General features: G+C 41.8%; 1 protein-coding gene across 1 annotated transcript in view; it reads left to right on the forward strand.

The window, feature by feature from the left end:
• Positions 1-12697, forward strand: part of LOXL2 (lysyl oxidase like 2) — a 445269-nt gene that overhangs the window by 274758 nt on the left and 157814 nt on the right. The window contains exon 5 of the mRNA XM_086943561.1: positions 7670-7892. Within this exon, the coding sequence (XP_086799687.1) occupies positions 7670-7892 (223 nt within the window). The remainder of the gene's footprint in view (positions 1-7669; positions 7893-12697) is intronic.

Genomic DNA, 12697 nt, shown 5'->3' on the forward strand with positions numbered 1-12697 from the left:
AGGCCTTTGATGTGAAGGGCTGTGTAGACCGACACTTACATTCCTCGAAGGTTCGAGCATCCGCCCTCTAAACGCCAGCTCACTCCTGGCTCGTCCTGCATGTTTTGGCTACAGGTGCTCATCTGTCTGCCCCACCTGACCTGCTGCTTCCTGTCCTCAAAGAGCGTCGGTATTGAAGGGGGTGTCCTGCTGCTGGCTGCTGGAATACTAAACTAATGTTGTTTGGGCTGGAGTAGGCTTGCTCTACTGTGAATGTCAACCAGGAATGACTAGATGAATAAACAAGCATCTGCAATGCAATAAGTCAGGCATTTATACAATTTTGATCTACTGGCGCTGTAAATGGCAATGGCTTTTATTTATATTTTGGTTTTTAAATCATAAATAAAAGGCATTCTCATTTACAATGCCAATAGCTTTAACTGTCGCAAATGCAAGACCTGTTGCATTCCAAATGCTTGAAAGCTTCGCTGAGTTGCCCCCTTATGTCTCCCATGGCCCCTGATGAGCTCCCCTTTTTGTACGAGTTAAATAAACAAGCCGGTGGTCCAACTGCGCGCAAGAGACCCTCCTGCCCCCCTGCAGTAAGAGAATCTCATTAAAGAAAATAGTGCTTACAGACTAAAGAAGACGTACGGTGTAACAACCGAAGTAAAAGGGCCAGTCCGCATGGGAGATTACAAATGAAGACAAGGTGGTACTAAGGAGGGACTAACAAACCTAATATCAGATCAGAAGCCAGCATTTACGACACAAGCCAAAGGCAAATATGGGCAGAGAGTGGTTGGGGTTTCAAGTACATGCTCCAATAAGGCATGGCTCGCAGAGCAGATCATGTACAGCCCAAGCTCGACCTAAAAAGTAAAATGGTGGTGGTGCAGTTAATATTTGTATTTAGATTTTATATGTTGTGCTCTTCAGCCATGCTCTGTCACTGGAATGATGGCATCCCTGGTTCCAGGTCTTCCACCCTCTAGGAGGGCCTGGCTTGGCCAAGAGAGACTCCAGCTTGATCCCAAACACTCTAGCCTCTCTCTCTGTAGGCCTACTGCTCAGCATCTCCAGTAATTACCCAAGTGCCACCAACCTCCCTGTGACCTCCCATGACAGCGGGGAAGGCTTGAAGAGGCATGGGACCGGCAGTGGGGCTCAGCACAGCACTTTGACCCTTGCATGGGTTTAAAAGGGAGCCAGAAGGCACAGTTGGAGCCTGAATACATGCCACTTGGAGCTACCCCTCCTTAAGTCTCCCCTTGTGGCTGTGCAAGGTGTTGGTGTGTGTGAGAGTGAGAGTGAGTCACTCTGTACATACTTTGTAGTGCTGGTTGTGTGTTAATAGCAGATGTGTTTGACCATATCTAGTTAAATCTCTCTTTGTGAGATTCATTGTTATTTGTTCTTATACAATATGTTTCTACTTTTTTGACCTTTTGCGGTCTCTTCAAAATGGGAGATATTTTCTGTAATGTACATAGGGTCCGGTTTTTAGGTCACAGTAAATAAGTACCCCCATTTATTCTTGACTTTAGGCATTCCTGGCACTACAACAAATTCAAAAAGATGTCTACTTGCAGCACTGGCTAAGTGGTGCAGTGCCATCGAGGCCTGTCTAAGCCCTGCCACATCCTGATCAAGGAGTTCCGCTTTGATTATGGTTGCATGGGGCAGACAGCATGTGCAGTGGACAGGGTCCTTGGCATAGATGCATGCTAGTCCCGGGGTGACTGTGAGATGGTTGGGCCTGCCTTTGTGCCACACTACGCAGTTCGAGCATATAGATTCATATGTCTCTGATTGCTTGGGAACACACCACGAGGTGGTCTCCCCCCCTAACCAAGGCCTCCAGATGATCTGTGCAACAGTCAGCACTGCAAAATGATGCAGCAATCAGGCAAATAAGCAGAAAAGTGCTGTAGGAAGCCACCTAACCATGGCCAGACTGACAATTCTCCCACTCGGGCATCTCCCTTGTAGGTTGCAGGCTAGTGCCCTGCTTTCAGAGCAGGATGGGCTGTCATGATCCTTTCAGTGCCCCCTTTGCGCATCCTTTTATTTGTCTCTTGAATTGTCGGGAAGGCTTGAACATTGATGCTGTGGTGGATTCATGTTTTCAGTCTGGCACAGCGACTGACGATTCACTACCACCCATGATCCCATATAAGTATGAGCCCCCAGCAGCGTCCACATTGCCACAAAAAGCAGCAGTGCCATGAGAATAGTGCAGCAGGACCAGCAGCTAGGTGAAGGACCAGAGAAGTCAGCAAGTTGATTCAACAAGTAAATGTACTTTGAGCCAAATTCACTATTTTGTCATGCAATGCAGTGCAGCCATCAGACTTGACGCTCTGCGTTGCATGAAAGGAGAGGGCAGAAGAGAACGATATGTACTAAGACATTGTGTTGGTTCTCTCTTCCCCTACACTGGCACACTTTAGGCTGCCATGTGTCAAGCACAAATCCTTGTACCATAGTGCAATGGTGTGGGAATGATGTCTAGCAAAGGTTTTGTACTGGAAGGGTAGCGTTAAGGAAGATGTGCTAGCTTGCTCTGTGTATTTCGGGTAGGGTATTGAAACACTAGTCACAACTGCCTGAAGCTTGCGTACAGAGCTCAGCAGCAGGAAAATAAACCCTTTAAATCATTATATAACTGTTGAAACTTGCGGAAATATAAGCGTCAAAACGTGTTGTACCTTGGAAATTTCAGCTTGTGTAAATACTGATCACTGTGCTCACCATATCTTCCTGAGTACAATTCCTAGCTAGTTTGCTTGCAGATTAATAAAGCTTTGTTTGGGGCATGTGTGTTGTGCTATGTTCTCAGAGCCTGTGTGGGCACCTGTATGACGGAGTCAATTCTCAGAAATTGTCAAAGTTATTATCCTTTTTATCTGATGTAGTTTGACCTGTGGGGAGTGCTTGTCTTGATTGTCCACATAGAGGTATGTTGGTGGACAGTCATTTTTTGGCATTGCCTGAGACAGCGCATGCACTCATGCTTGCAAGAGATATTGTATACACCAAAGGTATTGGAGCCCAGCCATTGCTTAATATTTGTTGGTTTTGTTGTCACTCTTATTTGCTGCCTTCTAATTGCCCCCCACATACTGGCTTCACTTCCTCTCCTTCCGGCTTGAGCATGGACCAAGTATTGATTGCTTCATCTTAATTGCTGTCTTTCATTTGATCACTCTTTTTAAAACATTTTCTTCTTCATTGTCATTCTTGTTGAACCACATGGCTTCAAAACATTGCCAAACCAAAATCTCTCATAGACGAGACCTCTTGGCCTTGACAATGCTTCTCAGGTCTGGGTTTTCACAGTTTAACAGTGGAGTTGTAACTATGCCTATTGTCTCTGATATAATCAGTGTTGGCTTTAAGTCTGCACTTTCAAGCATTGGCTTTTTGACTGGTCTATTTTAGTCTCTGGCTTATGACTTTGCCAGTCACATTTTGGCTCAGCCCAGAGGAATATTTCTTTCTCACCTGATGTTATTGACTGTCACAGGGCATCTTCCAGCTTCCACTGGAGCTTGCACTGAAGTGTATAACAGATGATGTTACAATTGCACTCCTATTTCCCAACTCCTTTTAGATTGTTTCCCCCCCCTTGAACTTTCTCTGCTTGTGTCCCCTCATGATAGCTCCCAACCACCCCTCCTTTCTCCTGTGTGTCATTCCTTGATGTTATGCCCACACTTCCCTCTCGTTCCTCCCTCCTGCCCTCCTTCTTTTCTAATTTGTGTCGCTCTTCGGTTCTCTTGTTCCTCGATCTTGTTCCCTCAACCCATCCCACTTTTCTGCATGTCATCATTCCCCAGGTAACCAAAAGCACAGTATACAGATCTATTGCAGCAACAACAGTTCAAAACAAAAATTATACATTTTGTTTTACTTTCCAACAACTACTTTTCAGAACTGGTAATCCAACTCCTTTCCGACGCATACGTTGCCATACCAGGCAAAATTGCCTCTTCAATTACCAGGAGTGTGCCTGTAACACCTCCCGTTGATACACGTAAATGTCTCCACTTAACCCAGCCACGTATTCTTCTAGAGGTGATTTACAGTACTGGGAAACAAAACCAACTTTCCACCAGTTATTTGCCGAAAACTGCTGACGTCTTCAAAATATGACATAAATGGCTTCCGGTGATATTAATTACATACCTTCTATGCCCCCCACTCTAGCATGTCCAACATTGGGGCACAAGTAGGGACTCATAGATTTGAGATAATTCCCGTTCACCGTGAAAATATTTTAACAAGTGTGTGTGTGGGGGGGGGGAGGGGTCACTGACTGGCACGTCTGCCCCAGTCTTTTCCATGTATTCTGATGAATGTAGTAAAAAGCAGTCCTATTACTCACAGTATTCATATTGTTGGCTTGAAAGTTCAAACATAACGAGTGCTGTGTACCCCCATGCCACCCTCTGTGACAATCCTACTCTCTCCACTAGATCTGCCACATCTAAGTGGTTATTCCTGACAATTACATAAGTAGGCTACTTGGGCGATGTAGGTTTTTAAATTATCTAGTTCTCCCTAACAAAATAGCATGCCCCTCCACCCCTGCCCCGCCGCTCTTGCCTGCACTGGCTGCCACTGACCCTGATACTTATTTTCCATATTTGGCCCATGTGTCATACTGTAGCGTTTATGCAAAGTATTATGAAAGGAACGGACAGAAGGATCCACATTAAAGTCTAACTAAACTTGTGGTAAATTATCTGTCAAACTCGCAACAAGCACCACCACTGACAAATTTGCTGTACTGAAAATGTGGCTACTTCATGTACCGCATTCCTCCTGGGGAGAATGTTCACTGGCTACCAGCAGATGTGGGAAGTTTCTGGAACCGGTGGCCATGATACTTTCCAAGTTGGGCACACAGTCAGCAAGTGCTGCCAACATCTGTTGAGGCATCACCATGGAATGTGGACATTTGTTTTAAAAGGTCTATTTCAAATCCAGCTCTGAAGAGGCTGTCATGCCATTAATTAAAAAAGTTTAGCTATGATGCAATTATATTGCATAGCCTGTGTTTTAGGTATCACACAGATGTATTTAGCCAATGCTACTGCCACATGTCCCAGTTATTTGAGATTCGCGTGGGATAGACGGATGGAGTGGACAAGAAGAGAAGGGGCTGTAGAAAATGAAAACTGTCAATGGGCAAGAAACGAGTAAGTGGAGTAAAAAAACATCGCGCAGCAATCATCTTTGGGTTTTTTTCTCATGAAAAATCGAATCCTACCCTTGCAAAAAAAAGTCTCTGGGTTCGCCAGAATAACATTTTGCTCACATCAGTTCTGGAAAATGTTAAATAAGATGTGTGGTGAGCTAACTAGGACGCTGTAGTGGGCATGGAGTGCATTTCCTCTAAGTAATATAGACAGACTGATATTGGGTAGTGCTTTTCAATTTATGACAGTATATTCCTACAAAATACATTAAGTAAGACACTTTTTCAAGAGAGTGAAGAGCGGGCATGTTAAAAGAAAAGGCTAAAAATATGTTTTTATACTTTACCTAGCGTGAGTGATTACTGGGGAGGAATAGAACTCGCCCTAAAAGGCATTTTTGGCAGGGAGATCAATCTGAACACAATGCTTCTCCTATTAGGAGGGGATGAGAAAATAAGCAAGCTGTTGAGGCGGCCACACAGAGGGTGCCTGTTCTATCTGATTATAATTGCCAGAAGAGAAATATGTATGGAATGGAGGGACCCTCTACCTCCGAAAGTAGAAGACTGAGTTAAAGCGGCCATCAAGGTATGGCGATTTGATCGGGGCATGGAAAAGCGCCTCACCCCGGCTTTATGGACTGACTTTTTAAACTGGTGCAGTTCTTTGGGTATTGATAACCCACTCCAATGATTACAACAAGGTACCGATAAAGGTGATGGTCCGGTATGGTAGCAGGACCTGGGCGAATGCAAGGACCGCAGGGTGGACAGTTCAATGGTGCGGTTCTTTGAGTATTACAGATGCCTTCTGGTCACATGAGGATTAAAAAAATTATATATATATATATATTCATGCAAAATACTGTAGAGAGTGAAGAGCGGGCATGTTAAAAGAAAAACCTAAAAATATGTTATTTTTTTACTTTCTCGTTTAAATAACTGGGGCGGTGGGAGATATATATATATATTTATATATATGATCAAGGCCAGTCCTGGCCGAAAGATGTTATGGCGGACTGAACTGAAAATAAACACACCACACCAGCTAGTTGGGTCCATGTCCGTTCTTCCAAAGTCAGGAAACAATTTTGTGCAGAGAAGATATATATATATATATATATATATATATATATATATATATATATATATATATATATATATATATATATATATATATATATATATATATATGTATATATATATATATATATATATATATATATATATATGTATGTATATGAATCCATATAGTGTGTGTGTGTGTATATATATATGTATATATATATATACACACACACACATACACTATATGGATTAATTCAGCTGTGGAACATTGGATTATATTAGCGATGTGTGTATATGTTCTGAAAATATTCTTAAAGTATCAGCGTTAACTTGCCCATGTCTCAAGATGTCTGAGCACCGTGAGAAGAGAAGACATCAGAACAGAGAATGACAGGTTTATGTTCCAAAGTAGGCTAACACCTTTGACTTCCATATTGGTATCTAATGCTTCGCACACCCTGCTATAGCCTTTGAAAGCTCCAGGAAGGATGAGGACTGCCCGATGCCTCATTCACAACACAATATTACTGATGACATTTCCACAATGCACACTGATATGTCTATCAACGGTGTGGGTGTATGAAATATATGTGTCTGTTAATGGTATGAATTCATTCAATATGTATATGTACATGGTGCAGAGCCATAGAACATAGGTTTGTATTAGTAATGCATATATGCGTTATATTATTTCATGTTATTTTATGATTTATGTTGTATGATATGAAATGTACATGTCCATCAAACATGTAAACATATGTAATATACATGTCTGTTAATGGCACTGATGTATGGAATAAATGTCTACCAGTGGTGCAAGCGTATGAACTATATTTAACTTCAGAGAGGAAGATCATGCAATTTATAGGTCTATCAGAGGAGTTCATGTCTGCGATATATAGTGTTATGAATGGTGCGATTTATAGAAAATGTTATGTCATTTGAAATGTACCTGCCCTTCAATGGGGTTGCTGTATTAAATACATATGTCTCTCGGTTATACTAATTTATGACGTGAACAGAGATGAGTCAACGACGCAGATAGAGGTATGTGTCTTATCTGTACGTTTTGGAATACATTGATTAAAATGAATGTACTCTTGTTGCGAAAATATAAGTCCTTCACTGCTGTTCTGCATGAAATATGTATTGCATAGTGTACATTTGGGTTGCCTTGATGCAAACGCGCCCGGTGTACAGAGAGATGATTGTATGGGCCTAAAGCAGCGGAAAGTGTAATAAATGACTAAGCCTCTTACATTCTTCGCCGTACATTCGGATCTTTTTCCATCTTCACACCTGTGCACGGTCTCTGTGGCCGCTTTTATGTGGCTCTGCCGCAGACTCTGAACTAACATTGGGCGTTGGGCCTGTGGACTAACGGCTGCTCTCTCTCCCGTGTGTTTGTCCTAGGATATTTGCTGGCCGGCGGAAGCACAAGTACTGGCCCTTCTCCGTGAACTGCACCGGAAACGAGGCCCATCTCTCGGGCTGCAACCTGGGGGCCTTCCTCCACGTGGATGCCGCAACGAACCAGAGCTGTGAAAACGGGACGCCCGTGGTGGTGAGCTGCACGCCGGGCCGCGCCTTCGCCCCGACCAGTAACAACGGCTTCCGGAAGGCCTTCAGGCAGGAGGTGAGGCTCGCGCCAAATCAGCAGGCCGGGACTGTGCGCATGCGTGACGTGTGTAAAAGTGCAGCCATCGTTACGTCAGTCAGCTCCCCCCCACCTCAATACATCCTCATTCACATTTTACAGATTTTACGTTTTAAAAAAAACGCCCTACCCCAGTAACACAGACCAACCTCAACAACATGGCCCCGGTGATCTGTCCTCATCCCATACTCAAAGTGCGACAACGAGCATGGCGACAGATTTAGGCCCTCCTTTAGAGTAGCCTGGTACCACACCCAGTAACTGCAAACCCTAGAGTTAATGGTGCCCGTGGTAAGGGTAACTCCAGGGAACATATTTATCAGGGAGTAGGAGGAGGGTCTTCTGTAATATGAAAATATAATGCCGAGATTAGTAATTCCTGGTCCGAGCCCCAAGAAATGTAGGCCAAAAGAAAATTTTGGCCCAGAATTACACCCAGAGTTTTCAACTGAGAGAGAGAATATATGTGTGTGTGTGCCTGTGTTTTTGCGCATTTGTCTGTGTGTTTGTGCATGTACTTAAAGTAGCGAGGGTTTTGTTTCTATTACAAACTTTAAGTAAAAAGATGCCTTGTTAAGCGAGATCCAGGCCACTTCAACCCACACAAGAGGGACAGAGCCAAGAAAGCATTTTCAAGGTGCACTATTCATCAATATGCCTTTGATTGTTGTCATGGTGCAACAGAAAGAATTACAAACATACTAACAACAGAAACAGCTGCAACATAAAACTCTTAAAAATATTTTGACTAAGAGTGTTTAAGCTAACATGTCTTTCTGCTCTATTTTACTGATGGTAAACTCTAGTGCTCGGTATGTACACAATATGTCCATCAAGATGCGACTCTATGGGAACAAGTAAACAGCGCAAGACATGCTATGCAGTGTATTCAAGAAGTATGCTTTTACCACACCAGCGTCAAAAAAAAAAAACTTACCAGCATCTGTTCAGGAGTACTTTACTTGGTTAAAAACATCGCTGCCATTGGTGCCGCAGGTGCAGTGGCACCAGGGCACAAAGCTCTGAGTGCCTCATTGAACCTTTATAATTGTATTTTCCTACCCCAACAACAGTCAAAGGGGCCATTTTCCTTGCTTACACCAGGGCCCATTGCCTCTTTGATATGCTACTTAGTGTGAAACACTATGTTATAGATATTATTGTAACTCAACAACGAGAAAAGCTTTCCACTACCAGCCATTGATTGCAAACTCTTCCCACACACCTCCGGACCATCACCTCGCTTCCGGAAACCCAAATGGCTCTCAAGACAAGGGTTTTGGAATAGGCCTCCGGGACCTGCAAGCGCCTGGATACCCTATTGGGTGATATGGCGCACTTTATATTCCTAATTGATTGCCACTTATTCACTGTAGGACAAGTCTTAATCAGCTAAACCAATTCTTAATTAAGTTATTTAAAATGCTTCTCAAATCGGTCACATTGAGCTTCTTAGTTTAGCCTTATAAGTGAAAAAATGGTGTTTCATCTTAAGGCCCTCACTTCACCAAAACCAGATGGCATACCTATTTCCATGAATAGTGGCACCCACATTTCTTAAGAATGTTACAATAAAAACATTTATCCTCACATATACAACACATCCGTAAGGACCAAGGAAGTTTTTAACCTTTGTATGCTAGTTAAACAGTCCTTTGGGTGTCTTCCATCCTTGGTCCTTCGTTTCCTTCTTCACACCCCTAAATGGAAAATATTTCCAAAGTCTTTCACGCAAATCTATAGCTCATTCAGTCTCTTAAATTTCGTAAGTATTTGGGATTCATTCTTGGGTTGGTCTTGACATTTCGAAACCAGTAGGACAGAAAAAGGTTGTTGGGGTCTTCTTCAGTACAGCAAGTTACTTGTTTTCCCTACTGTTGCATCTGTGAGTTATAATCATTTTTTGGAGCAGATGTTAATTTTTAGGCATACCCATGATGGAAGTTAATAGTATATGTCCAATATAATGTGAGTGCGATCCTCATGTCTCCCTTTTATTTATGAAACAAAGGCAGACTCCATCAATAAATGCCTGCATTTTCTTAGCACGGCTATGATTTCTGTATTTCAGAATACTTAATTGTATGAGTTTGTAGGAGCAGCTCCTTGACCAGAGCATGGCAGAACCACCTCAGTCAGACCCGTTGCCCTGGGTCCTGGTGTGTTTGACAAATAATATAGTGCGCCAGGTTTGTGCCAGTCATACCCTCCCAAATCCAAAGTATAATGTATCCTTCAAGTGTATTGAAGTTTCATCTTGATTGGAAGCTATATTATTAGTTGTTTTATACTCATCAGTCTCAGCTTTGATCTACAGTGCTTGATCTCAGAATGCAATCCCATAGACTGCACAGTACAGCATCTCATCTACTCTTAAATGTGAAGGAGAAAGAGTATCACTTGGCAGATCTTAGAACATTGTCTCGCCCTTTCCAAATAGATCTAATTCAAAGAAGAGTGGCTGGTACAAGGGGCTTTTATAATAGAAGCATCACATTTCTGATAGACAATTTCACTTCGTTCAGCTTGCTGGCATTGTGCCTTGTAATTTACCAACCATTCTTTTTGCAAGAACCTCATGTGCAGCGGAGCATAAACTGTTTGGTGGCTTCTCTGTGGATGAAACCAATCTACACTTGGTCCATTTTGAACCCCCTCTAGTTCGAACAATTTTTTTTTAAATCATTCCTCGCAAAAAATATTTTTTGAAAGTTTGAGTAATTTCAAGCTATCACATGTTTATTAAGGCCTGTAATAAAACATTGTTCGCTTTTGTCAACTAATGCTGGAAATCCTCTCTGAAAACCAAAAATGTTAGGAAATTGAGGTTCTGACACAAACTTGTTTCAAACTATTACATTCTTTCCCAGAATTAATTCTGTCTACCTGCACACCACGTGGTGGAATTATTTCTTCCTGTTATATCTTTTCTACATAGACTAGTGAACTCTCTGGCTTGTTCCATGTAGTTTATTATCCTGTTTATGGCTAGAAAGTTCTGAAAGACCCTCATTCTGAGTTTGGGTATAAAATGTGTTCCACGCTCTAACCCCTATTTGTAAACGATGTGTAATTCTAAGTTGTGAGATTTAAATTGCACCTCCTGCAATTTTCCCGAAGTAAATTTCAGAACTTGATGCAAATGCCAGAAAAAATATGCATGGTATATTCCGATACATGCCAAAGTAGATATGCAAATCTCCATTTTTCTTTTGAATATAATGCAAGAAATTTACCACACTCTGTAAATACCTCACTGTAGGGTAATGTCATGTTCTCTGTGCATGACTTTACAATTATCTGAGTTTAATCTCATACTGGTCAATTACAGTCTATATACATTAACTGTTTATATCGCTCTTCTGAGGAGTTCTCAGACTATCCAATTGTTCATCACTGTTACGCATTTTCCAAGGCTACTAATATGGGTGCCACCAGACACATTCAGTTTAGTGGAATGATGGTGAGGTTTTCTCAAATATAGGTCCTTGTTATATATCACGCATCAGACTTTGATGTGTATTCTTCAGTCAAGATAGCGGGATGTGTTTGAGCTTACTTCAGTTGGTGATTAGTCGAGCCACAGTGTGAAGAGCGGCTTTGACGCCTGGTTTATGGAGATTAATAAATAGAATGTTGCCTTTGTATGATATCAGCACTATGCTACCCAGACCCAGGGCAGTTCTACCAGTTTGCCAATTATAGATACAGTTTTCACTAAGGATATCTTCTTGATTTGTTGTGATAAATTACTCTCACGTCCGAGGTTGCTACTGTTTACCAGGTTACCTTCTTCCTGTATACTTATACAACGCCCATTGTTGTTCTTGTCATTCAGCTAGCCATCTCCTAGATTCTGCTCCCTGGTAGTTGATTTCCAGGGTCACTTCCTTTATGCTTTGGGAATATAGGTTCTTCATCTGCCCTTCTTTACTCTCCCACCTTCCTTACACACATTCAGTGATTTCTCACAGTGCCTTTGCTTATCCAATTTAGTTGTTTTACTTATAGACAAAAGTAATACACTTTCCCATACTCCCCATGGCCTCATACAATATTGAGATTCTGTTTTTCCCATCCATTTGTAGGAGCTCTGTATGGGTTATTTGGCATCTTCTAAAGAGTTGAACAGAGAAGAAAAATATGTCAAGAGTAAATTTGCTTTCCTTTAATCAATTTTACATGATTATCTCATATTTTATTAATAAGAGCCCCCAAAAGTTTATTTGTTTCCATTTCGTACATGAATTTTAGAAACTGTTGCTCCATGTATGTGTTTGTAAAAGGTGCTCTTTTTCCTTTAATTCACTCACACACCAGAACTAACTCATTACCGGTTATTGTGTCATACAATTAGGGCAATACCCTTTCTGACCACTTCAGTCATTCACCTGTCAGAGGTAGACAACACAATCAGTAATTACAGTAATGTTAAAACACAAAACTCTTGTTAACATACATTGCTTAGAAAAAAAAAGTTGTATCTATAGTGTTTCTTTAAAACTCCCTCACCCCACCCTGTTTTCACCTCGCTGTGATATTATTACTCTCGGGGCCTTTCTAACAGATAATACTGTCAAGGCCTTCTCTGTTGACATTTCATAGATCCATTGTGCTTGACATTACCTGCTGTTAAGTTTGATAGTTATGATCGTGTTTCTCTAGGTTTCTGATCAGTGTCAAACATATTGTTTCTTTGGGGTTGTCACAAAGTCGACTCTCATGACATTCTCTGAATTATGAAGTCGGAAACTGGCTGTTGTGCTGCCAAGAATAGTTTATAT

The sequence above is a fragment of the Lissotriton vulgaris genome, chromosome 11 (assembly GCF_964263255.1).
Source record: "Lissotriton vulgaris chromosome 11, aLisVul1.2, whole genome shotgun sequence".
Classification (NCBI taxonomy): Eukaryota; Metazoa; Chordata; class Amphibia; order Caudata; family Salamandridae; genus Lissotriton; species Lissotriton vulgaris.